Raw genomic sequence first — 27,806 nt, 5'->3', positions numbered from 1 at the left:
AGGATTCGTTTTTTAGGAGGTGTACTTTGAGCATAGGGGATCATTAAAGAGAAGATTTTGGCGATCACCTCACTTCCGGAGCGTTTCGGCGAATAACCGCGAGTCGGCTTCCCCGCCCTACTCCCGAGTGCTGCTGTATGGATGAGGGGGATCGATTTTGTAACGAGCAAAGCCATCCCTTTCCCATCCGGGGCCTCTAGCAGCCGTTTTTCGCGTCGCTTTTTTCGACATTGTAGAACGAAGAGCCCTAATATGTTTTTACATAAATACCCCTTAACGTTAAGAGTTTGACTTACATAATGAATTAGGCTCGCTTCTAATACTAGCCGAATTTGTGGTCCCGGTGAAAATTTCAACCAAAAATGCACCATTCGGGGATGTCAGGTACATTTTCCGTTTAATACGTCCCAAAAATTGCCGCTCTATTATTTAGGCCTAAAACGCGGAGTATGTTATCTATTATTTTTTGTTCTTTAAATATCGTTATTTCATTTATTTGTTTTTCGTTAGTCTTTGAATTTACTGTTATAAACGGCATTAGTTTAGTCTTAACCCGTAAAGTATTTTATTTGAAACAAATGTTTTTATTTCCCCATAACTGCATTCTCTATATTGTAATGGATTTATCAGAGGTGAGTTTATTTTGCGTCGAATTATGTACTTTTTAGTGTTAACTGTTAAGCAGTGTCGTAAGTTTGTTTTATCTTTCAATTACGGGTTTTTTTTTTCAAATATAAGGTTTTGCCTACCACTTTACTTTTACCCTTGTATCATAAGCCTCGGTGTTATTATGCATGGAGTAGACAGCGCCGCCACTATAACATCTAGCGGGGTTTTTACATACTATTCCGAAGAATACGTTTACTACCACTTTAAAAATCTTAAGTGTCTTTTTGTTTTGGTAGCCTTTGACCTGCATAAAGTTAATAATCAGTTAAACTCTAATTAAAAAAATTCCACTAGACAATCGTTTCCTACAGAATGGATAAATGACTATTATTATCTCTGAAGACGGTTTCATTTTTATTTTATCTTTTGAATTCTTATTAATATTTTACATTGACTATATTAATCCACTAGTCAAATAAGCCAGGACAACTCACAGCTAGCATAGTCGTAACAGTGCCAAACGAACATGACATTTTAGTTTTATCTCACTATGAGATACTGAGTTCCGCTGAGTTCTCTTGAGCACCCGTTTTCTTAACTCATTACTTCTAAAATGGGGAATAAGTAGAATCAGAGAGGTATTTTTCGGCCAAACCGCGGTGTATTACTCCGCTTGAGGGATGTAGAACGTAAAAACTACACGCAGTAGGAATATTTAATTATTTTTAAATAATATTTTTGCTTTAGAAAATCACTATAATAAGCAATTAACCTTAGAATTAGCAGTATGGGAAGATGACTTATCTCTTAGAGATATGATATACACTTCTGGAATAAGCTAGCAAGTAACGTAATAGCAATAAGTATGACAAATTGCCTAAATTTACACCTTTCGACGCGATTGTAAGTATTTTCATTCTTGAACGGTAATATTCTGTTGAATGTCGAAACACGCGAAAAAGGCAGAAAAGTCGATAATGAAAAGGGGACATAAAAATTAAACCATAAACAAATTAAATTAAGAAATTAAAAACACTGACGAGTTACTCGGACCAATAGGCCTTGGAGAACAAATAAAATGCGCGAAACTAGGCCCAAATAGATTTTCGGGTCAAAAACGATTTGAAAATTAAATAAAATAGACAGAATTTCCTCTATAGACCGGTTTCGCCCTATTTGGGGTTCATCAGTACCGTGCTGGAAATCTGACTCGCGACTAACACACCGTAAAGATAAGCTAAGCCTTATCAATAACCTAGGCCTAAGGTGGTGCCTTATTATTATTCTTATTAATATTACTTAATATTCTATTAAATTGGGTAGTTACTCCAAGTCGTGATTGGTCGAGAGTATCTGTGTTGAAAATAATGGATCCCGGTCATACTTATATCTATTATGTTACTTACGCTAGCACGTAAATATAAATATGCAATAGTTTTGGTAACCGTAACGAGTCGTACAATACGGACAACAACGAGTTGCCCGATGTATATGTTTATCCCTCCGCATTGGGGATAGAGTTAAAAACATCTGCTAACTAGGGGGGGGAATAGTGGCGTTCGAAATCCATCTGGCTGGTCTCCCCTGGCGAAAAGGGAATCAAACGTCAAAGCTGGCTGCAAATTTCAGACGCCTCGTTACGTTGCTCCTGTTTTGCATTAATTCTCCAGATATTTAAGCAAGTTCGGGCCTTGGAATTACCATCAAAGGAAGTTGTAAAAGTAAAACGAAACTGGAATGTGTCACGGCGTGATTTGAGAAACGGGTGGGCACCACGGCGTTAAGACGGATTGCAGAATGTACCCCTGAAAAGGGTTGGACTTTATCCATGAAATTGGAACGAGCCAAAGAACAATTCGCCCTGTACCAGCTCGAATCTGGTCACCTGTACCATCATGATCCCCGTGGTCAGGTAAAAATAGTTTTTGCGTTTTAATGATATAGCTACAAAAATGGGCGTAACGCCGTTCGTGGGTTATTGTACAGGATTCGTACACGACCTGAAAAACTTGGAAAAGTCACGGAATTTTAAAATGTTTCGAAAGAGTCAGGGAATTTGAAAATGGTTCCAAAAAGTCAGGAAAAGTCAGGGAATTTGAAAATGGTTCCAAAAAGGCAGGGAAAAGTGAGGGAATTTGAAAATAATTCCAAAATGTCAGGAAAAGTCAGGGAATTTGAAAATGGTTCCAAAAAGGCAGGGAAAAGTGAGGGAATTTGAAAATAATTCCAAAATGTCAGGGAAAAGTCATGGAATTTGAAAATGGTTCCAAAAGGTCAGGGAAAAGTCAGGGAAATTGAAAATGGTTCCAAAATGTCAGGGAAAAGTCAGGTAATTTGAAAATGGTTCCAAAATGTCAGGGAAAAGTCAGGGAATTTGAAAATCGTTCCGAAAAGTCAGGGAATTTTATAAGGGTTCCAAAAAGTCAGGAAATTTTATAAGGGTTCCAAAAAGTCAGGGAATTTTATAAGGGTTCCAAAAAGTCAGGGAAAAGTCAGGGAATTGAAAATGCCACTAAAAAATCAGGGAAATTAATTTCAATAAGTTCAATAAGTTCAATAATCAGCTAGGCTAATACCCAAGGCACCAAAAGGAAAAGTTTCGACGGGCTTTAGTTTTGCCAGGGCAATTAATAAATTAAATTTAAAAAAATTTACATTGGTTAAATTCAGGTTAATTTAGGTAAATGCGTGTACAATTTTTTTAATATAATTTATTTTTTTAATATTTTAAAATTTTTAAAATTTTTAGCCAGTCGAAATTTTTCCTTTTAGAAAATTTCAAGTTACGTAAAGGTCTACTTATCCCCCGAATTTAAACTAAATCGGTGAAAATCACCTCGGGTCGTCTCCTTGTTAGTTTCACGCGAAAAATGAATTTGGCGATCGACCGATTACGCTAGAAGTTATTATATTTAATTTAAAAAAAATGAACACGAGAATGAAAATTCCAGGCAGAGTAGCGCGGGGTGCTTAATGAGTTCAATGTCGCGAACAAAACTGTCCCTTTGTTTACCACTTAATTCCCGAAGTAGACGGAGGCCAACCTCTTAAAGACATTACTTTCATATTTTAGCGCAATGCCCCTTAACGCGTACGTAAACTCGGAGGCTCCTAAATCTGGTTAGGAAATAAATATAATAAAAAGTCAAGTATACGGGAGAAAAAAACATCCTTTTTTTTGGCTAAATGTAATAAAAAGAGTTCTTTGTCCCTCAAAAATGAGATATAAATATACGAGGCTCTCTCGGATTTTTCGTTTTCGAACAAGAATGCTGGCGCCACCGCTTTTCGGAAGAAATAAAGACTAAAGATTGCACGGAGCAATTTTTTAACGCAGCGTTTTCTCCGCTGACATTTCCGCGTGTTACGGGCAGTTGCTTATCGATCCCCCGATCCCCGGAGAGGAATCATGTCACATTGAGTTAAGATCTGATATTGTCGAGACGAACGTTTACCGACTACGACTCCGACGCTTTCATATCGGCCAGTATTTCCTTTCAAATATTTTCTAACGGATCGGAGGAAAACTTTTTCACGGAATGAAACATTGTGTACATATATTAGGTGTTCAATTTAGTAATATAAATATTATACGTGTAAACGTGTACGGTTCAAAAGCGAGGTTACTTTGAAGAAAATAATCGCATTTTTAGATTATAGAGTCGTATACGTTGAATTAGAGGTCGGCGGAACAAATAAATTAACCGCAAACATTTCAATTAATCATTAAAATTAGTATTATTGGTTTTATACGAATAAATTATACGAATAAACAATGATTTAACATGCAAAATTAATCATTTTTTTCGAATATTTCTGACTAATTCTCGGTTATGGATAAACTATCGTATAATTTCTTATTCAAACGCCGACCTCTATGTTGAATTTTCTTACCATGCTTTTTAATTGATTTAAAATAATAACACTTTACGACGACGGATACTTCATGGTAGTAATTTTATTTTAAAAACACTCACAATATTTTTAAAAACACTTACAATATTTTTAAAAACTTACAATATTATTAAAAAACACTTTGCGAGCTATTAAAATTACTACCATGAAGTATTCGTCGTCGTAAAGTGTTATTATTTGAAATAGCTTATAGAGTACTAGCACTCTGACGTCGCAAGAAGTCACACATTCTTTATTCTACAGAGAAAATATTTGCCGTGAGCTATTCTGTAAAAACCAAAAATGGCAATGCGCGGGTGCAGAAGGGGCGGATTTCGAAATATCAAACTATCGATTGTGTAAGTTCAATTTTGAGTAGTGGCAGTATGTTACGCTGTACGCGGTATTTGAGTCAAATCATAAACTAAATGCTTAAGCGGACGTAAAATACCTGTTTATTTTTGGTGCCCAAGACTTAAATTGGCACCATCGACCGTATGTCGAAGCATTTCATTAAAATTACTTACGTCGTCATTACAGACCGCCACGATTTTGAATTTGACCAATACTATCGATAGTTTAATATTTCGATAGCAGCCGCTAATGCATGCAAACGTGCATTGTCATTTTTTGACGGATCATGATTTTTTTGTCATTTTTTATTATTACAGAATAGCCTCGCATATTCCAAGGTAACTGAATTGATTATATGTGTACGTTTTAGTCAAATCTACGATACAGCTATTAGGGATCGATAATACAATGGTGAGATATGTTTTGGGTATCGTATTTATCGTATAGATCGATATACTGGGTGTTTCAAAAGGCTATGGAAAACGTTTAAAGAGTTGAGAAATATGCCTGTTTTTTCCTTATTTTCCTACGATGAGTTAAAAGAGCGCCAGAGAGCTTCAAAGTGTGGCCTACTAGCCCCTGTGAGTAGGCTGCAACAAGCGCAACCCTAAGCAGCAGGGAAATGCGATTTCAGGGGTACGATGAATTTGCGAATGTCAAAGCATTGTCATCCGCACGAAATGAATATCCGCCAGTTCTTCCGAAGTGGACTCCATTGTTGCAGTTTGAAAGTGATGAGAAATCGCGGTCCATCACGACTTTAAATACTGTTTAAGTTGACTTTTTACGCTGGTTACCTCGATTTGTTTTAACCTATCACACGAACCCAAACCGTAATGTTGGCGTTTCCCTGCTGCTTGGTTTTGCGCTTGTTGCAGCCTACTTCCCGGGGCTAGTAGGCCACACTTTGAAGCTCTCTGGCGCTCTTTAAAACTCATCGTAGGAAAATGGGGAAAAAACAGTCATACTTCTCAACTCCTTAAAATTTTTGCATAACCTTTTGAAACACCCTGTATGATAATGGTGAGATATGTTTCACAGGTAATACGAAATACCCGGCCACCTGAATTAAAAGGCTTCAAAAGTCGCTTGATGACTTAGGCCTAAGGTGGTGCCTTGGGTATTAGCCTAGCTGATTATTATTATTATTATTAATACTACTACACTTTGATCTTAGATAAACGATCAAGAGTCTTATTATTAAATTTCAAATACATTATTAAATACGAACTCAACTATTTTGTGTAAAACGAAATATTTTATATGTTTTGTTGTTGCAGAATTACGCCAAATCCATGCAACAAAGAAAGGTATATCAATTGACTGATATCAATTTAAACATTTTTAGGGAAATCTAGCGTTAGTATGTTAGACAAAATACTTAAAAAGGTTTCGAGTCTACCAGTAGCTCACGCTCCCTCGGTCCAATACCAGAAGTAACGCGACAAAGTTATCATAACGCTATATTTCTCATACTGCAGGCTTTTTTTGCCTTAAACACTGCACGTTTTTAAACTTCGAACACAATCACCACCTAGCTTTATTTCGTAATAAATATAGGTTAAAAAATTTGATTTAATAGGCTTGCCATAAGGTAAATCGGTCTTATTTATCGAAACAAGCTCGATACTTTAGTTCATTTACTTTTGATAATACTCTATAAATAGTTTTGTCGCCAGTCCGTGAAAAAATAATTTCTTTCGAACCATAACAATAGGTGGAACTATGGCCATTGTTTAAGAGGCGCGAAAATTTTTAATAACTTTATATATCCGGTTCTATTGGGTAACTTTATACGATATGAAAAATAGTATCCCCTAATCCGAAATGCATTATAAAAGATCTCATATTTTTCTTCGACATAGTCGAAAAACTTAAAGAATTCCATCGATTATTTAATATTAAAATATATGGAAATTTAAATTTTATACGACCGACCTTTTTATACGTAATTTAGTCGCCGAAATATACGCATCCAATAATATTTATGAGCGGCCATATTCAAGAAATTCATTCCCAGTCACGTACCGCGGTCGAAGAAAAAGATGTAAACAAAAAATGTCTGGGGAGGGAAGCTCTTGTCATTTCTTTTTATGGCGAACTGCGATCAATTTTCCAGCCGCATTGTGATGGTTTCCCGGAGAGGGAATATCAGTTGACACAAAGCCGTGTCGCCAGCGGCCGCAGCGCCAGTTCAACCTTTCCATTTTTGATATTTTCTTATCACTTTTCGCGCTAAGTTGCTCAGCTTTGCGTCACGTACAGTATCGCAATTTCACAGCGATTTCGGATTGTCAATTTTACAGAATTTACCAAAGTTATTCATACTTCATATTCTCACAAGTATATTCTGTAATTTTTATCAAAAGTATCCATTTAGGACTGTCAATTTTACAGAATTTACTAAAGATTTATTCTCAGAAGTACATAGTATATTTTTATCAAAAGTATCCATTTGGAACTGTCACTTTTACAGAATTTACTAAAGATTTATCCTCAGAAGTAAATAGTACAATTTTTATCAAAAGTACCATTTGGGATAGTCAATTTTACAGAATTTTCAAAAGATTTATTCTCAGAAGTATATAGTACAATTGTTATCAAAAGTACCCATTTGGGACTGTCAATTTTACAGAATTTACTAAAGATTTATCCTCAGAAGTATGTAGTACAATTGTTATCAAAAATACCCATTTGGGACTGTCAATTTTTCAGAATTTACTAAAGATTTATCATCAGAAGTATATAGTATAATTTTTATCAAAAGTATCCATTTGGAACTTTCAATTTTACAGAATTTGCTAAAGATTTATCCTCAGAAGTATATAGTATAATTTTTATCAAAAGTCTCCATTTGGGACTGTCAATTTTATAGAATTTACTAAAGATTTATCCTCAGAAGTATATAGTACAATTTTTATCAAAAGTACCCATTTGGGACTGTCAATTTTACAGAATTTACTAAAGATTTATCATCAGAAGTATATAGTATAATTTTTATCAAAAGTACCCATTTGGGGCTGTCAATTTTACAGAATAGACTCTGTAGGCTTTAGGCAGTTTCTAAAGAGGGGCGAGTCTTCAAAAAAAAAGATGTCTATGTGTACATTATTATTAATAATTAGCAATTACCCGGCGTAGGGATATCAACTTTAATACTATTTTTCGCACCGCACCATTTTTTTCCCCAAAGATTTTAAAGTTTTAATCAGAGGAAGCCTTCAAATAACATGAGCAGTATAGGGACACGGATACTTATCTCGTAAGAGGTATTTTATACACTTCTGATATTATATATATATAAATAGGATCGTATTTCCCAGTACACGCGGAACAAAAATCTAATAAAAGTGTCTCGTTTTGAAACTTTACTCTTGTTCTATGGTTTAAAACGAAAAACTCGTATTGTAGTCCTTGTGTTTCAAGCACAGGAATTTGAATAAAAAACGAAGTCGTAGGTCTAGAAAGTCGACAGTTTGGCCTTAAGGTCTCGTCGAAACGTGTCAATTTACGCAAGTGTTATAACGCTAGCAGTCAACCACTTTTGATCGCTTCCATATGTGTTAAATTCCGCTTCGTAGTCAATAATTCAATAGCACGCTCTATAGGGGGTTGCGGGCCCCGATCTACCAAATCAGAAATAACTAATATATTCTCTTACGTCAGAAGTATTCATCTAGGATATGAAATGACTCTGCAAATGACAATTCTTACATCTAAGATTAAAGAAAATTAAAACCACTGTTGCACAGTTTTAACCTAAGCCTATCATAAGGTCCCCATAAGTAAAGGTCTAGCATATAGCCCCATGTTTAGTGTTTACGGCATTGTCCATGCGAGAAGAAAATTAACGTACGATGATAGGCCAGTAGCGACATCTTCTTTTTCAAAATTTCTACACCTAAATACTCTCTTACTTAGTAGAGCGGCCACTTTCGGGTTGATAAATGCCACACAAAACCCGTCTAAATCTCAAATTTGAAAGATAAATCTTATTGATAATAGCCAGTTTTAGGTTCTGATGAATCATTTTGCAAAGATAGGAGTTAATTTTAAGTTTTAAAGCGATAAAATTGGGAAATAGCCTTGACTACGGTGCTAAGGGCTCGCGGTGGAGATTTATCCCGTTTGGTTCTAAGATTGAAAACGTTCGCGCACGTCTTGCACGCATTCATAATGCATTTCGCGAAATTTATTTCAGAAATGCATAATTGAGAACGTAGCCAATAGGCGGTGAAGATTTTGAATACCTACCTCTTAATAACGGGTATGTGATCGTCAAAAATTTGGCCTAGACCTTTGCTTATGGTTTTAAGTATAGGTCCGCTTGGTGTTAGTTAATTCTTTTTTTTTAGATTACGACGCATTTATTTTTATTCCATACTACAACTGCATTCCAATTTGTAAATACCTGGTTTATACAGCGTAACTATCTTGTCTTTCGTAATTTTAATAGTTAATTTATTTTTTCTTTCGGTTGGAATACGGCTATTACGCCGTTATTAGAAAAAATATTTTTTGGCTTGTTTCTGTGTATGGCAACACTATGATTTTGTCGTTATAAAAAAAAAGTATTAACGAACACCAAAACGCACATAAGGCTAAAAAGTCACATGAAAAATAGATTTAAACACAATATGGGATAATCCATTGAGATAATTAAATACAAAAATAAAAATAAATCATAAACATAAATTTATAATTTATAGATATTGTTTTTATCGATATCGTTGCTCTCTTTTTGTAGTAACTTTTTATCTTGTATAAAAATAATTTAAAAAATATTTTTCTTCCCACTGTTGCCTGCTTTTTGAATTTGTTGTGTAAGTATTAATTAGTGCGATCTAGGAGCAACAAACACAGCACTTCCCACACAAGGAGAACGCAACTCGTCAAAAATCGTGCATTTTCTTGTGTACATTTTTCATTGGTTAGACGCTTTAGCGCCTGCTGCCGTCGGAAGGGGAAAATTCGGAAATTGTCTTCTTCGTCCACTGAAATTTGTACACAACACTGCGTTAGCGTGTTTAAAGGCTAGCTGCGTTCTCCTTGTGTTTGTTTCTCCTAGGTGCGATTGATTCGAAAAATACGTAGCGTTTCAATAAAAGATTTAAACTGCAAAAGTGGTTTTAATTTTATTTAATCTTAAGTTTATGTACAAGCGCTCGCCAGTGATTTTATAGTTATTCTTAGTGTTGTTAATTTTCCGGAAAAATAAAATGCGGAAGAATTTCCAGAAAATTTTCCGCAAATTGGAAAAATAAAAAATTGAAACATAAATAACTAATATCAGTAAACATACTATAGAACTTTAATAGTGTTACATTGTTAATCAGTTTAAACTAGTCTAGAGGTTTAGTTTTATTTTCAGATTCGAAAATGCCGCTATATTTAAATTTGCAAACAATGTATTAGACTAATCATGGAATGAAAAATTGTTTTTATTATTTTTGGAAAAATACGGAAAATTTTCCGAGCGGGAAATTTTCCGACTTACAACACTAGTTATTCTTATATCTACTGTCGAAAGAACCAAAATAGCCGGTACGGGCAATAGAACCGTTTTAAGCCTAGTGACGTCATGAAGTATGGTTGCGTACACCGCATTACCTCTCAAAATGTACCGCTTTCTTATTAATATAACATAATAATAATAATAATAATAAATACAATAACTATATGACGCATAGTACATGTTTCAAACGAATAACGTAAATTGTATTGGGTTATGGAGACTTCTATGGTAAAAGAGATATTATATACTTTTAACCAAACGTAACGCGATTAAAGGAACCTTTTTCGTTGTTGTTTTCAGGGGGAGATTGGCTTCTCCACATTGCCCGAACAAGTACACAGAAAATCCGTCAAGAAGGGATTCGATTTCACGCTTATGGTTGTAGGTAAGATGCCAGAAAAAAGCGCGCTATTAAATTCAATAGAGCGAGAAGAAGAAACGTCGAGGGTTCCCACCAGATCCCTAGAAAACCCTTATTTTATACCCTTAAATCGATAAATGTCCCTAAAGTACACTATTTTCAATAAATCCGGGGAAAAAGCACTATCGACTTCAAATATTTTAATACTTTTCTGTTGTTGAGGGGCGGGTTACGAAATGCTCGTAGCTGAGGCGTATCGATACACAATAGTTACAACCAAAAGAATGGTTCCCTAGTGTACCGGCAGTCCTACCAACCTCAAAAAGGCTTGAAAATATGGCGGAAGTATACACTTTTTAAACCAATTTACTCCCAAAATAACATAGCCCCGAGAGATCTCGATCGTTGGCTAAAGGCTATAGAGATTTAAATCTTTTATCCCGCGTAATTAATTTTACTTGAACAGATTTATTAAGATTTGAAAGTCAGGCATTTTAATTAAAAAAAATGAAACTTTTTCACTTAACGTCACCTGAGCTACTCGTATCTGACGACATCGTACGTCACTATTACGACGTATGTTTTTCAGACAATCAGAAAAATCACAAAATTTGAGTTTGGTAAATAGGGCTGTGCGAGAAGGGATTTTAGGCAATCGACTCGGCTATCGAGTATCAATTTTTTTTTCATCGAGTATCCGAGTCGAGTAATCGAGTACTTGATTAAGGGGAAACTTTATCTTATTCGAGTCGAGTAACAAAAAAAACCTCGAGTAACATTTTTAACGAGTCGGGTTATCGAGTACTTGATTAGGAGCTGGTTTTATTCGAGTAATTATGAAATTAAATTTAAAAGGAGTATAAAGTAACTTTCAATGCTGAAAAATATTCCTTTAATTTAAATGAACCACAGTTTCCACAACTTTGTAGGTACCGTTTATTGCCCTCCAAAAAGTTGTAAAAACCCCTCTTCGAACTTTGAAGCAACGAGGATAGAAAAAACAAATACTTGACGAGTTTAGAGAGCAGCTTATTCAAGTAGTCTGGTACCCGAATATGCAATTTTTTAGTACTCGGTAATCGACGAGTATTCTCAAATTACTTATTCGAGGTCGAGTTCGAGTATTCGACCTCAAAAAAGGCCGAGTACTCGCATTAAGAAAATGTCAAAGCTTTCTGTGTAAAACTACGGCAGTTATCGCGGTATCCATGCAGATTTGATGCCAACATGTTTTCGATCCGCATAGTAAGCCTCGTTAAATTTAAGGAGTTCTGGGAAAATAATATCAAATTTTGTTATGGTTATTTATCACGGAATTTCGTTCGAATGGACAAGTTGTCGAAAGCTTCCACCAAAGCGTTGGTGTCAGACTTTGCTCTAAGCTAACTTAGCTTCTTATTGAGTGTACCATCCCATATTTGTTGGTCTAAGCTTTTATCATAAAAGTCCCCTTTTTTGGGCAATTTTCCATGAACTTCTTAAAGGGAATATAACCCTAGCAGGGAAGGTGAAACTTCCGTCATTGCGCACTGGTGGCGCGACAGTCTATAGTACAAACTTTAACGATATTTCTCACCTAGAAGCGTGATGGAAAATTGAAATTTTCTACTACCTTCGAGACTGTCGCGCCAATGAAGGAAGCTTGACCTTTCGCTGATAAGGTTATATTCCCTTTAAAAACTAGCGACAGTGTGCTTAGAAAAGAGAAGGTGGTTATGGAGGGGAAAATACAATACCTCTAGCTCGGGACATTATTAAAAGTTAAGATTGCTAGTTTCAAATTCCTTTATGGCAGCATTAGACGTGGTCTGACTAAAATAAAATTCCCGAGATGGGGTTCCGAATTTTTCTTCTCCAGAAACACCTCCTCTTCCGCAAAGAGTGCTGGTGATTTATTTTTGGTGTTGTTGGTCCGGTTACAGGTGAATCGGGTCTGGGCAAGTCGACGTTGATTAGCAGTTTGTTTCTGACCGATCTGTACAAAGAGAGGAAAGTGCACAGCGTCGAAGGTAACGAAACCGGGTCAAATCGTTTATAGTTTTCCTCTCGGAATTGAATTGCTCTTATTCCTTGACGAAGATCGAATTGATCGGACGGTGGACATCGAGAAGAAGACGGTGGACATCGAAGAGAAAGGGGTCAAAGTTCGACTGAACATCATTGATACGCCCGGCTTTGGTGATGCCGTCAATTGCGAAGACAAGTATTTACGTTTTCTTTATTTGCCGGTTTTTCTTCGCTACTTAAAGGGAGTGTATTACGTCAGCGGTTCCCAAAAGGTGTTCAGCGGAACCCTGGGGTTCCGAGAATTCGCAGCGCGGTCATTTTTGTTTGTGTCAAGAGTCTTTTAAGATATGTAAAAAAAATGAGTTGGGGTTCCGCCAGAATTTGGTGGATAATTAGGGTTCCATAGCAAAACAAAATTGGGAACCGCTGTATTACGTTTTCGTTATTTGCCGGTTTCTCTTCGCAGGGAAGGTTGAGCGCGAGAGTGTAGCTTGTAGAAGGAAAGTTCTATTTCCCATCCCGCTGAGAGGTGTAAGGTAATATCGTTGGGAGGAGGATTTTTTAATCTTCCCTGCTAAGGGAATATAACCTCCAACACGTTTTTTACGGACAGGGTTTCCACAAGTCATTGAATTCAGGGAATTTAAAAATCGCCCTAAAAAGTCAGGGAATTTTAAGAATTTGTAAAAATTCAGGGAAACGTCAGGGAATTCTGTTTTATCTTGACATTTTTTTAAGGTAATTTTAATCTGGATCTATGGCAAATTATGTTATTATTTAGATCCTTGAAAGGTTTCTTAACGTTGAAATAACTTTGGTACTGAAATAGTAGATAGTTAAATTTATTAACTTCTGATAAATGTAAAAGTTAAAAACTGTCTAATTTTGGCCTTAAAAACTCAGGGAAAACAAATTAAAAAGTCGGGGAAAATAACTTAAAAAGTCAGGGAAAATAACTGAAAATGGTCAAGGAAAACAGGGAATTTGAATCTGAGAATATTATGGCAACCCTGACGGAAGACCCCTCCAATATTTCGCTACCTTGGAGCAAGAGTCAAGCAAGTCTGAAAACCCCTATTTGAGAAAAACCAGTTTTAAGTTTGAAATCTAGCATAATAACAATGAAAATTGATAAATATAGAGTGAAAATATATATTGAAAGTTTTGTCCTGAGTCACCTTAATTTAAAAACACTCAAGGATTCTTATTTTGAATTTCTTTCAATAGTCACGTATCTCGACTTACTTGTCTTTTGCTCTCAGGTAGCGATTTGTTTCTATAAAATAAAATGAATAAAAAATGGAATATGTTGCTCTTACGTCACAAGACACAGCTTTATTAGTATATTCTTCTCACGCGCGATTTGCACGCGCGCTAGAAAAAGCTATATTCCTTTGGCGACTGTAGCGCGCGCTCGTAGACTTGTAAAAGTAAGAGACTGTGACGTAAGGGCCGCGTTACTTTATAAAAAGAACTATAATTGATGCTAGTTACGTTAAAAACATTTGGTAGCCTGGGTTATAAAACAGTTTTTCGATTTAAAGACATATAGCGTGGCCAAGGTTTAGAGAAAAGTCAGGGAATTTTAAAATATATTTAAAAAGTCGATGAAACGACAGTTATTTTAAGAATTTGTAAAAAAAAGTTTAGATAATTTAAAATTATCTTTCAAAATTTTATAAAGGCAATTTAAAAAACTAAATTTGCAATAAACGTTTGGAAGTTTAATCATAACCTGAAAATTATCAGTAATACCAGAAGCCTATAAGAAGAGAATCCTCTAACTCGCCCAAAATCGTGAAACGTCTCGTTTTCGAACTAGGGGTATTCGGTGGGATACAGATTTGTTAAGGCAATATATGGCAAGAAAATATAGTCCTCTCGATATATTCATACCGAGGGGCTTCAGGTGTACAAATCAGCGGTGAAATCACTTGAAATCACGTAAATTTAGTAGCTTTAATAACTTTAATCAATGAAATATTGAAATCACTTGAAATCTGAAATCAGATGTACAAAATGTCTATCATTGGAATGATTGGATAGCCCCTCGATTCATACGCGAGCAGTAGCGGAGAAAACATTTGAAAAATTCCGACGATTCTTGACATTTTAGCTCGTAGAATTCCCCTAGGATTTTTCTGGGGATTTTAAATTTTGATTGAACTTGGTAATTTCTACATCATAAAGGTAATAAATGTTAAAACTATTTGCTATCATAAATATACGTACTAACGAACAATAATCGTGATTTTGAAAGCGATATCTCCGTATAATTTGCTCAATACACTTTAAAAACCTTAAGCCTTGCCCGCCTTTCGTGTTTAAAGTTTTAAACCAAGGATGATATATACCTAGGTTTCAACCGACGTTTTGGAGAGCAAACTCCTTTTTCGCTACAAAGACTAAATATAGGGCTCGCTAGATTCGCTAGTCCTAAGCCGCGTTAATTTCTTCTTTGCTCCGTGTAGAAAACAAGGCGTTTCCAAAGTTTTACGTTAGCGGTATAGGCAGTTAGAGGCTTGTCTTATTATAGGCTTCTGGTAATACTAAAATATAAGCTTTGGAAGAAAACGACTAAAATTGAAACGCTGTTGACGCGTGTAAAAAAAGTTATAGTTTCCTTACTTGAAAACGGAAAGATAAAACAAAGCGCTCTAGACTTTTGACCGACAATAGAGAAGTTAAGCCAGCGCCCGAAAACGTGTAGGGGAACTGTACGATTATAGACGTGCCTTTGTGTGTACAGCCTGCACCTTCTACAAGTTCCCTCTACACGTTTTCTGGTGCTGGCTCAACCTCTCTAATGTCACGGTTGCTTAGGCGTTCGGGAAGAAATATTCTTTAAATCGGTTGAGCATGCTTTCCGGTGCTCTCGCTTCAGCGGCTAAAGAAAAAAAGTAAGCCTCCAATTGAATTTTATCACAATATCAGACATTTTGCTAAAACAGGTTACACGACGAAGCGAAAAATGTTTTTGAACAATACTAAAACACGCCTTGTGTATGGCTGAGAGCATTGTCTAAACTCTAACGCAAAATCATTTGGTTTACCGCAATAGTCCATTTCAGTTTACCAAGAGCCATCTAGCGTCCAATACCAGAATTTTAAATAAACCGCTGGATTTTCGTCTCTTAATAAGGCGATAAATCAGCTTAGCAGATGAAAATCCAGCAGTTATTAAGCTTCTGGAGTTGGACGCCAGATGTCCCTATGTAAACAGAAAATGCTAATTGACTCTGGTGGTATAGTCGTACAGATTTAACCTTAATTGTGGTGGCTTCTAGACGCATTTTAATTTAAACAACTTATTTAATTAGCCCAAATTCCCCAACTCGTTAGCCGTGACATGACGGGTTATTTTTACTCTAGGAGCAACAAACACAGCATTGCCCACATAAGGAGAACGCAACTCGTCAAAAATCGTGCATTTTCTTGCGTACATTTTTCATTGGTTAGACGCTTTAGTATTTTATGACAAACAATAATCCTTACCTGATACACTACTGTGGCTGTCAATGAAACGTTAAGCCTTAGTTCAAAAGACTATAAGCTGTTAAACATTATCAAAACCGTACTAAATTTTTCGTTATTTTAAATATTTAAATCATCTTCTCTTATGACTAGTTAAGTAAACGAAATACTTTATACTTTAAACATTTGATATAACAAATTTAACAATATCACTTGGATTAATTTTAATCCACCGTGTTTTGTAGCAGATGACATACCGAGCTCAAGAGTCGAGCGAGGGTAAAAACAAGGAGTAATATATATAACGTTGATCTAAAACATCCTTGCAAAAACAGTTTTCCTTCCCCCTCTTACCGTAAGGAACATTTTATGGAAAGGTCTATTATGTTTCCCAATATTGGCAACCGGGTCTGTGTTTTGATTGTTCAGAATGGTCCGTTTGTTCCAAGCCGTTAATATTTGTTTTCGTAATTCCTAGTTGGAAGACGATCGAAAGGTACATAGACGAACAATTCAACCAGTTTTTCAAAGACGAGAGTGGCTTGAACCGGAAGAACATAGTCGATAATCGAGTTCATTGCTGTTTATATTTCATCCCTCCCTACGGACACGGGTAATTTCTTCCCGAGTTTGATCTCCGTCTTTTGGCCTTAATGAGTGAATGCCACTAATGAAAAATCCATTATCTCCTATTTCCAGTCTACGCCAAATAGATATTGAGTTTATGAAAAGGTTGCACCAGAAAGTGAACATAGTGCCCGTTCTAGCCAAAGCCGACACTCTGACGTCGTTGGAGATCAAAAGGCTAAAAGACAGGGTCCTCCTGGACTTGGAAGAGAGCGAAGTGAACATTTATCAACTGCCCGAATGCGACAGCGACGAGGATGACGAATTCAAAAGACAAGATAAAGATTTAAAAGTAAAAACAAAATCAACTTTTCACTCCCATTTCTATTCGTTTTCTTTTTGATATTTTTAAGCGGTGGGTGATAGCTTTCGCAATTTGTGTCTTTGTAAACGTTGTCGTCTACCATTAAAAACACGTAATTATGTATTGAATGTACCAGAAGTAAATAATAACTTAAGTAAGAGAAGTGTCCATCCCAGTGAAACGTCTACCATTAAAAATCATATAATTATGTATTGAATGTACCAGAAGTAAATAACTTAAGCCAGAGAAGTGTCCATCTCAGTGAAACGTCTACCATTAATATCATATAATTCTGTATTGAATGTACCAGAAGTAAATAATAACTTAAGCCAGAGAAGTGTCCATCCCAGTGAAACGTCTACCATTAAAAATCATATAATTATGTATTGAATGTACCAGAAGTAAATAATAACTTAAGCCAGAGAAGTGTCCATCTCAGTGAAACGTCTACCATTAATATCATATAATTATGTATTGAATGTACCAGAAGTAAATAATAACTTAAGCCAGAGAAGGGTCCATCTCAGTGAAACGTGAATCTTCGTGAATGACTGGTTCATAATATTTACTTCTGGTAGTATTGATGTCTGGTCCATATTATTTACTTCTGATAGTAATAATAATAAAAGTAATAATTTTTAACAGAATTATTTTTAAATAAACCAAAGTATAACAATTAAATATCGAAATCTGTGGGGCAAAGTAAATATGTTGGAACTGCCATAATGATAATAATAATAATCAGGTTGGCTAATACGCAAGGCACCACCTTAGGCTCAAGTCATCTATAGCGACTTATAATGCCTTTAAACAGGTGGTTACAATGCGTAGGAGGGTGGTGGCAAGCACTTCATGCCACGCGAGCCAACAGCTCCCTACACTAACTATTACCGTTAGTATTGATGACTGGTTCATATTATTTACTACTGATAGTATTGATGACTGGTTCATAATATTTACTTCTGGTAGTATTGATGACTGGTTCATATTATTTACTACTGATAGTATTGATGACTGGTTCATAATATTTACTTCTGGTAGTATTGATGACTGGTTCATATTATTTACTTCTGATAGTAATAATAATAAAAGTAATAATTTTTAACAGAATTATTTTTAAATAAACCAAAGTATAACAATTAAATATCGAAATCTGTGGGGCAGAGTAAATATGTTGGAACTGCCATAATGATAATAATAATAATCAGGTTGTCTAATACGCAAGGCACCACCTTAGGCTCAAGTCATCTATAGCGACTTATAATGCCTTTAAACAGGTGGTTACAATGCGTAGGAGGGTGGTGGCAAGCACTTCATGCCACGCGAGCCAACAGCTCCCTACACTAACTATTACCGTTAGTTTTGATGACTGGTCCATATTATTTACTTCTGATAGTATTATTGACTGGTTCATATTATTTACTTCTGATAGTATTATTGACTGGTCCATATTAGTTACTTCTGATAGTATTGATGACTTGCCCAACTTCTTTTATTCGTTACATTTTCCGTGTCCTTAATAATAGCAGCGACCATCTTTCTTCGTTCATTACATTTGCTATTATTTTTGGTGGGTTGCAGGACAGTATTCCTTTCGCCGTGGTGGGCAGCTCGCAGGTGATCGAGGTTAATGGACGGCGAATCCGCGGCAGGAATTACCCGTGGGGAACCGTCGAAGGTGAGAGAGCCCATCACTTTGTTAATTAGCGAGAGTGTGCCGCGTCCCTTAAACATTGATAAATCTTCCCCGTCCGTCCATCCAACGCTCCGCCTGGACTTGACTTCCTGGAATGTCATAATAATAATCCTTATTGATTTTTGTTATTTCCTCTCTTCCTTGGCTGGCGGGCAGTCGATAATCCCAAACACAGTGACTTCCTCAAACTAAGGACGTTCTTAATTAGGTGAGTACGGAGGCGACATCTATTGTTTTAAATTAGAGGCGTAACTCTGTAATTTACTTTCCATTAAGTGTGTCAGTTGCTCGTTTTAATTATTGGTGGCAGGAGTTGGTTCGGGGCAGAATATGAAAGCTACGAAAACCTGCCATGTTAAAAATAGCTATAACTATAAAATTAGAGCTCACAAGATTAGCAACATAGTCGTTGTTAAAGCGGTGCCTTTTTATCGACGCAGTGGCGACATCTCCCGTTGCGTATTAAATATAAAATTAAATTTAATTTAAAAAACCACATATTTTAATTTAAATATTTAAAGGGCGATTTATTTTAATTTCAAAAAGAACACTTATTTTAATTTCAAAATTTCAAAAGTGAAAAAACCATTTATTTTAATTTCAAAATTTCAAAAGTGAAAAAACCATTTATTTTAATTTCAAAATTTCAAAAGTGAAAAAACCATTTATTTTAATTTAAAATGTAAAGGGCGAAAAAACCACTTATTTTAATTTAAAATGTAAAAGGCGAAAAAACCACTTATTTTAATTTAAAAATTTAAAGAGTGAAAAACCACTTATTTTGAATTTAAAAATTTAAAGAGTGAAAAAACCACTTATTTTAATTTAAAAATGTAAAAAGTGAAAAACCACTTATTTTAATTTAAAAATGTAAAAGGTGAAAAAAAACACTTATTTTAATTTAAAAATTTAAAAGATGAAAAAAAAACACTTATTTTAATTTAAAAATTGAAAAAATTGAAAAAAAAAACACGTACAATTCAGTGTTTGTTCGTAGCGTCGAAGGCGTACGTAATAAATAAGCCCCTCCTTGCCACGGTCGCCATGACATTATTTCACGTGACAGATCACTAGGCAAGATGCCACACGATCCCGCGAAAACATCACGTGACCACCTTGGGTGCCTTAATGTCATGGCTGACCTAAACGCGTTACCATGGCCACGAACACCAGCCACACCCACAAGCCAGCTACGAATAAGTGGTTTTCTAAATTTTAAAATTAATTATTATTTTAAACTGGCGTGAGATATTGTCTAATAGTTTGGCGTAGGTTACTTTTTAATTATTTCTATAGAGCGAAAATTTAACTAGGTAAAATTGAGGAAATTCAATCTTTAAAACGCGTTATAAATCTCGGAATAGGTCTTTCTATAAAGTCACTTGGATTTCTTGTTTTAATGTTACTTTTACGTCACTGTCTATAGAAGCGCGTGCAAATCGCGCATGCTACGATTATACGTAAGATAAACATTTTAAATTAATATTATAGTTATAAACATATTTTATAAGAAAATTAAGTTTAAAAACAAAAATTAAACGTTTACCGCCTTGTTTGAGTCAGGATTCAAACCACGCGTAAGCCTTGATTTTCTTATTTCAAATCTATTTTTTCCAAGTTTTGCGAAATATTTCGAATTTTTAGAAAAAATGTTTTTTAAGAAAAGGTCGCCAAATACTAAATTTTGACAACTGGTCCAAATTATTGGGGGGAGGTTTCTCTACCCACAAAAGGATGTCTTTGATAATGGCGTAAGATTTCAATGTATCTAAAAAGTGGCTCTCGTACACCACAGCTATACAGGGTGTTACGGATAAGAGTACCAAAACTTTCTATATGCATTCTATGGATCTCTATAAGTAAAAAATGTCTTATAAACATGGGTCCTAAAGTGCTTCGTTTCAGAGATATGGGCACTCAAAAAACTACCCCAAAAACCCGGACACAGCCTTAAATCTGGCAAACAATATTCTTCTTGAACCAAATTGTTTTCATTAAACTATCAATTGTTTTTTATCCGTGAGGCGAAAAACCATAATAACAAGTGGCAAAAGTTCATTAATGTTCTTTTAGAAGTAAAATGAGTTTGAAGACAACTACAAGCCATTTTAATTTATTGATTCGATTTTAATAATTAAATTTAAAGATACAAATTTCTTGTATTTATCTTAGCCATCTATCTACAGACTCAAACGCCAGTCGATCTGACACCAGTATTTTGGGAATCTACTGCTGGTTGAATCTTTGAGCTTCTAACCCATTTTTCTTGAGCCCGTCCGTGCAATAAGCGTTCCTGGACCAATGCGCCATATTAGCTACAATATTAGACAATTTTAAAACCATTCCTTTAGAATTTTTATGACATTTGTATCTTTACATTTAATTATTAAAATCGTATCAATAAATTAAAATGGCTTGTATTTGTCTTCAAACTCATTTTACTTCTAAAAGGACATTAATGAACTTTTGCCACTTGTTATTAAAGTTTATCGCCTCACGGATAAAAAACAATTGATAGTGTAATGAAAACAATTTGGTTCAAGGAAGAATATTGTTTGCCAGATTTAAGGCTGTGTCCGGTTTTTTGGGTAGTTATTTATGAGCCCATATCTCTGAAACGAAGCACTTTAGGACCCCTCTTTATTTGAACTTTTTTAATCATAGAGACCCATAGAATGTATATAGAAAGTTTCGGTACTCTTATCCGTAACACCCTGTATAGCTGTGGACAAAATTTCACTGATTTCACCGCCGCCAACGCTGCCGGTAAACGAGAAAACGGAGAAAAAATGTGGAAATATCTCTACTTTGTAGAAATTGAATTTGGAGCACTTTGAGCTAGACCAATCGAGCGATTTTGAAAATCTTTAAAAGTAGGTTTACGAATTTTGGCGTCTATGACGTGACGGCATAATGCTCGCTGATTGGTCAAGCCCAATACGCTTCAAAAAGAGGTCCTCCGTTTTATCGTTTACCGACAGCGCTGAGGCGCGTCAATATTCTAAGAACTCTTCCCATGATAAAATTTTGACCGTCCTTCTCACAGGAGTTGACGTAATCTCTTCTCGCGAGTTCTCTCGAGAAGAGTGAGAATGCCTCCGAGCATTCTCACTTGGTCAAAACAGGGGGAAATTAACAATAAAAATGGCAGGTAATATTCTACTCAGTTTACTTGATACTAAAGAAATAAACAGTATGATATTTTTGTGAACGAAAATGATTTTCAGAGAAAACCGAATGTTAAGTTAATTTTGTCGTGAAATCGTGTAAAATATTTATTGTCAAAGGCTTAGATTACAACGTTCGTGGCATTCTCGTAAGCCGCCATCTTTAGAGGAATCTTTTTATTTTTAACGCTTTTTAGCGAGTTCCCACGGGGAGAAAAATTCTCACAAAGAACTCTTCTCGAGAGAAGAATTCCTTCTTAGAATTTTGACGCGTCCCTGGCGGCGGTAAAATCCGACAAATTTTGTCCGTGTGTACAGTCAATTTCCCCTGCGACAGAACAACGGCAAAAGGCGGTAAAACTAGAAAATAGAGGAAATCAGGAAAACAGCCCGTGCGAACCAGCCTTAAGACATAAAGGGCCACACCGGCGTTTGAAAAATTCGACCCGAATACGACCAATCCTATATTGGAAACTAGGGCGTGAAACAGGTCAAATTTAAACGCCGGTGTGGCCCTTTAACGCCAAAAATGTCTGGTCATCCTAAAAGTGGCTTCGAAATGAAAAGTGAACCCATTACAGATAAAGAACTGACGCACTTACGTGAAACTTAGCTTGACGGTATGTACTAAAGATAGAATTGTCTTTCTCTCCGCGTTCAGCACCCACATGCAAGACTTGAAGGATGTGACGAGGGACATTCATTACGAGAATTACCGGGCACAATACATCACCAAAATATCCCAACAAGCTGCCAGGGAACGAAAGTAATTATACTTCTTCAATAGTAGCTCTCGTAACATGAAGGGCTTGCCACCCCCTCCAACGCCTTGTAACCCGGCCACCTGAGTTAATGGCTTTAAAAGTCGCTCGATGACTTAGGCCTAAGGTGGTGCCTTGGGTATTAGCCTAGCTGATTATAGTTACATGCCTGTTATAGCTTTGAATTACGTCATATGATTACATTAGTAGTTCCATTTAAAGTCGCTAGATGGTGCTAGTTGACTAAAGTTTAGTGAGACGTAGATCCGTTTATCTTGGCCCATAGTCTAATCCCCAAATTATTTAAAGGGAGTATAAAGTGCATAAAAATATGGGGGTAGTAATGTAGTGCAGAGCCGTGCAAGGGGCCCGGTGAGAAAAGGGCCCGGGACCATTCTTCTTAGGGGCCCGTTAAAATAGGGGCTTCACCAGCACCCTACCCCTTGAAAATTTCACACTTAGCCCAATTTGCACTCCGGTACATACTACGGTTGATCGTTTCCTCTAGTTTACGCAATGAGTTGTTTAGTAGAATCTTCTTCGAGCGAAGAATCTTTCTAGTAATCGCGGTGGATCGTGAAAGGCTTACCTACCCTAATTTTGCATATAGTGGTAGGAATAGACTTTTCACCCTGAAAAACAAACCAACATCGTTCCTAGAAGCAAAAACATGAAATTAGTTGATCATCATCCAATGCCCTACTTTAGAGTCCCTGAATTTTAAATTTAAGTTACATCAGAAGCATATAATATGTCCCTGACAACGAAAGTATCCATATACGGCTTTAAAATGAAACATGAATCTTCTTAAGCTTGACCATATACGGCTTTAAAAGCAGCTAGGCTAATACCACCCTAGGCCAAAGTCATCTTGTGACTTTTATTGCCTTCAATAAAGCCAGGTTAAATGAAACATGAATCTTCGTAGGCTTGAGACAGTAAATGACCGCGATTTTAACGGCAAACCGCGAAAGCATACAACGCATCAAGCTTGTATTACTCCGCCTCCGGGGTGTAAAATGTACCAATTTCACTTCATAGGGATATTTATTTATTTTTAAACGATATTTTTCTAAATAAATAATTTTGGAAATCATCCGCGCACTACTTTATCTACTGAAACGCATCTTGAAATATTAACGGTAGCCTCCGAAGGTACATGTTTCAGTCGTATAATTTTAGCAAAAAAGGAAGATAAATTATCCCTACTGGAGATTTATTATGTACTTCTGGTTACATTTATCTCTGATTAATCAAGTTGAACATAAAAATAATCTCCCCCGACAGCAAATTAAGACGAGACTCTGGAGTCGGTAATTTGGATAATCCCACAGAGACGGACAGGCTTCTGCAGCAAAAGGATGAAGAGGTGCGTTCACATTCGGTTTATATCTTAGAAAAAATCACCCTGTTTTGCACAATTTTGAATGGCTTGATTTATTTTTCATTTATTCTTTACTAATTTTGGTAAAAAGTGATTCTTGGAATGTTTTTGCGTTTCTTAGCTGGCTTGTTTTCCCATAAACCCTAGTAGTGGTCTTTTCCTTGAACACGTGTTTTCATTTATTCTGCCTCCTGTTTGAACTTAAAAAAACGTTTTTCTTAAAAATATTTTAAATAAAAGAAAAATATATAATTTAATAAATTTATCAATAGTTAATAATTAATTGTTTGATAATTAATTAATTTTAATGTAATAATTAATTAATTTTAATATTAATGTAATAATTAATTAATTTTAATATTAAGGTAATAATTAATTAATTTTAATATTAATGTACTAATTAATTAATTTTAATGTAATAATTAATTAATTTTAATTTTAATGTAATAATTAATTAATTTTAATATTAAGGTAATAATTAATTAATTTTATTATTAATGTACTAATTAATTTTAATGTAATAATTAATTAATTTTAATTTTAATGTAATAATTAATTAATTTTAATATTAAGGTAATAATTAATTAATTTTAATATTAAGGTAATAATTAATTAATTTTAATATTAAGGTAATAATTAATTAATTTTAATATTAAGGTAATAATTAATTAATTTTAATATTAAGGTAATAATTAATTAATTTTAATATTAAGGTAATAATTATTTAATTTTAATATTAAGGTAATAATTAATTAATTTTAATATTAAGGTAATAATTAATTAATTTTAATATTAAGGTAATAATTAATTAATTTTAATATTAAGGTAATAATTAATTAATTTTAATATTAAGGTAATAATTAATTAATTTTAATATTAAGGTAATAATTAATTAATTTTAATATTAAGGTAATAATTAATTAATTTTAATATTAAGGTAATAATTAATTAATTTTAATATTAAGGTAATAATTAATTAAATTTAATATTAAGGTAATAATTATTTAATTGTTTGATAATTAATTGATTTTAAGGCTTAGTATGTTTGCACGTACAATATGCGATAGATAATTTATGAAAGGATAAAAACTTCGTTAAAATGTATAATTAATTAATTGTTTGATAATTAATTGATTTTAATATTAATGTAATGATTAATTAATTGCCTGATAAGTAATTGATTTTAATATTAATGCAATAATTCATTGATTTTAATATTAATGCAATAATTCATTGATTTTAATATTAATGCAATAATTAATTGATTTTAATAATAATGCAATAATTAATTTATCAATTGTTTGTTTGATAATTAATTCATTGTTTGTTTTATAATTAATTCATTGTTTGTTTGATAATTAATTCATTGTTTGTTTGATAATTAATTCATTGTTTGTTTGATAATTAATTCATTGTTTGTTTGATAATTAATTCATTGTTTGTTTGATAATTAATTCATTGTTTGTTTGATAATTAATTAATTGTTTGTTTGATAATTAATTAATTGTTAGTTTGATAATTAATTTATTGTTTGTTTGATAATTAATTAAATGAAAAGAGACTTAAAACGGTTTTAAAATTCACAATTTATTTATTTAGAAAATCCAACGTAACGGAGGAACTGTTCCTCCGAAACGTTGGATTTTCTAAATAAATAAATTGTGAATTTTAAAACCGTTTTAAGTCTCTTTTCATTTAGTTTTTCACAATGTGCTTCTCTTCACTTCTGATAATTAATTAATTGTTTGTTTGATAATTAATTAATTAATTGACAGTTAATTGATTTTAATATTAATTTAATAATCAATTAATTGTTTGTTTGATAATTAATTGATTTTAATATTAATTTAATAATCAATTAAATGTTTGTTTGATAATTAATTGATTATTTGTTTGATTAACTTTAATATTAGTGCAATAATTAATTATCTTTAATATTAATGTAATAATTAGTTATTGATTGATTAATTAATTAATTATTATTAATATTAATGTAATAATTAATTAGTTATTTTTAATATTAATGTAATAATTAATTAATTAATTATTTATTTATTTATTTATTTATTAATTAATCATTGTTACATTAATATTTAATTTAAATAAAATATATATTAATAAATGTCAATTTATCGTTTTTTTGACCGGTTTTTAATTTTGTTTTAAATTAATTTTAGAAAATTATAGTTTAAAAAAATTCGTTATTCATTACCTTCATATTAATTTTAAATAAGATCAATATTAATGGTCAATTTCGAGCACCTTGACTTACTTGGCATGCGTTTTTGTGATTTCATATCAAATAATAGATATAATTTAATTAATACATAATTTATTACCTTATTATTTCATTTAAATTTTAAATATTTTAATGAATTATTAAATATCAATTTCAAACACTTTGGCTTGCTTTGCATGATTATAAATTATAGTAATATCAAAAGTAACTTAGTTTTAAAAAGTGATTTTATTATTGGATGAAATAGATTCGTAGGATGCAGGAGATGTTGAATCAAATGCAGGAGAAACTGCGCGCCACTGGCGGCACCCCCGGCGAAAGCGGGAACGAATCCGACAGTCGAAAAGATTCTGACAGTATCAACGTTTAAAAAAATCGGGACGAATTTAAATAATATTTAGTAAAATTAAACAAAAGGGAAAAAATATTTTTTCTTTTGAACAAATGTGCCACCGATGAAAACTTGTGTTCCAATAATATTGTACAAGTTTGCATTTTCACAAATTCCAAGTTTATGGCAAAAGAAAATAATAAACGCTACGGTGAAGCTCGTAAGTCGTTTGCAACTTCGTACGTCTTAAGTTTCGCCTGAATTAAAGGCGCTGCGCCACGGTTACGTAGTTGCGATCGAAAGATTACAGCTGGATTCCGGAAATTTAAATATTTTGTTAATTCCAAAAAAAGTAAATTTAAATATTAATATAGTAACAATCAATTTTACGGCCACAGACGGTTTAATTAAATTTAATTGATAATTGGCATTGAACAAAAAACGGCGTGAATTGTTTTTAAATTAAAAAAATATTCACATTTCAAAAATTATTTTAATTTAATTATTAGCATTTAGGATTATTATTTCAAAAATGAACTGCGTATTTTGTCAAAGAGCAATTTTTGGAAAGAAGTTTTTATATAATTGCGATTAAGTGGCTGGGCCAAGTGCAGTTCGTCAAAGTTTTAAAAGAAAATGTAAAACGGATTTGTATTAATTTGTTTCTCAAGTTTAATTATTATTTCCGAATTATAATACGTTAAAACCCGCAGATTAATTATTTAGCATCTATTAATTTATACAGTAGATTATTTTATACGAAAGGCCAAAATAAATTGTCCAGATATTTGTGTCATTAAAACGTTTTAGCCTATATACCCAAATGTTCATCAATTTTTACGTTTAGTTCTTGTGCAGGTAGTTTCAATTTGATCGACACAAATAATTTTTTTTAAACTATTTAATATATTAGGACCGCTAAATTTAATACGAAAAAACGCTGTGCCAGAATATTCTTTCGAAGCGGTTATAAAATTAAGCCTCAATTTAATTTAATTAGTAAATTACAGAAAAATCGGAAAATATTTAATGTATTTCACAGGTAGGCGGAATGGAATCTGTTCCATTTGACCGAACCCAATC

The 27,806-nt window shown here is 33.8% G+C and overlaps 1 protein-coding gene across 4 annotated transcripts; it reads left to right on the top strand.

Moving 5' to 3' along the window:
• The first annotated feature begins 166 nt into the window (after nt 1-166).
• LOC149926925 (septin-2-like) lies at nt 167-27,505 on the top strand. Of its 4 annotated transcripts, XM_090159502.1 has the most exons (13): nt 1,255-1,314; nt 2,280-2,521; nt 6,138-6,167; nt 10,673-10,757; nt 12,656-12,742; nt 12,813-12,936; nt 16,693-16,827; nt 16,914-17,133; nt 18,727-18,823; nt 18,998-19,049; nt 22,670-22,774; nt 24,057-24,138; nt 26,640-27,505. In XM_090159502.1, exons 2-13 carry the CDS (start codon nt 2,438-2,440, stop codon nt 26,760-26,762), a joined length of 1,224 nt encoding a protein of 407 aa, XP_090015628.1. In that variant the 5' UTR covers nt 1,255-1,314; nt 2,280-2,437; the 3' UTR covers nt 26,763-27,505. The 4 variants fall into 4 exon arrangements, with proteins under 4 accessions (XP_090015630.1, XP_090015628.1, XP_090015629.1 ...); XM_090159501.1 differs by lacking the exon at nt 1,255-1,314 and having other exon boundaries at nt 1,561-2,521; XM_090159504.1 differs by lacking the exons at nt 1,255-1,314; nt 2,280-2,521; nt 6,138-6,167 and adding an exon at nt 167-384 and having other exon boundaries at nt 10,671-10,757.
• The last annotated feature ends 301 nt before the right edge of the window (nt 27,506-27,806 follow it).

This window comes from Leiobunum rupestre, chromosome 9, assembly GCF_980474605.1.
Source record: "Leiobunum rupestre chromosome 9, qqLeiRupe1.1.hap1, whole genome shotgun sequence".
Classification (NCBI taxonomy): domain Eukaryota; kingdom Metazoa; phylum Arthropoda; class Arachnida; order Opiliones; family Sclerosomatidae; genus Leiobunum; species Leiobunum rupestre.
This window is presented reverse-complemented; position numbering and strand designations above follow the sequence as displayed.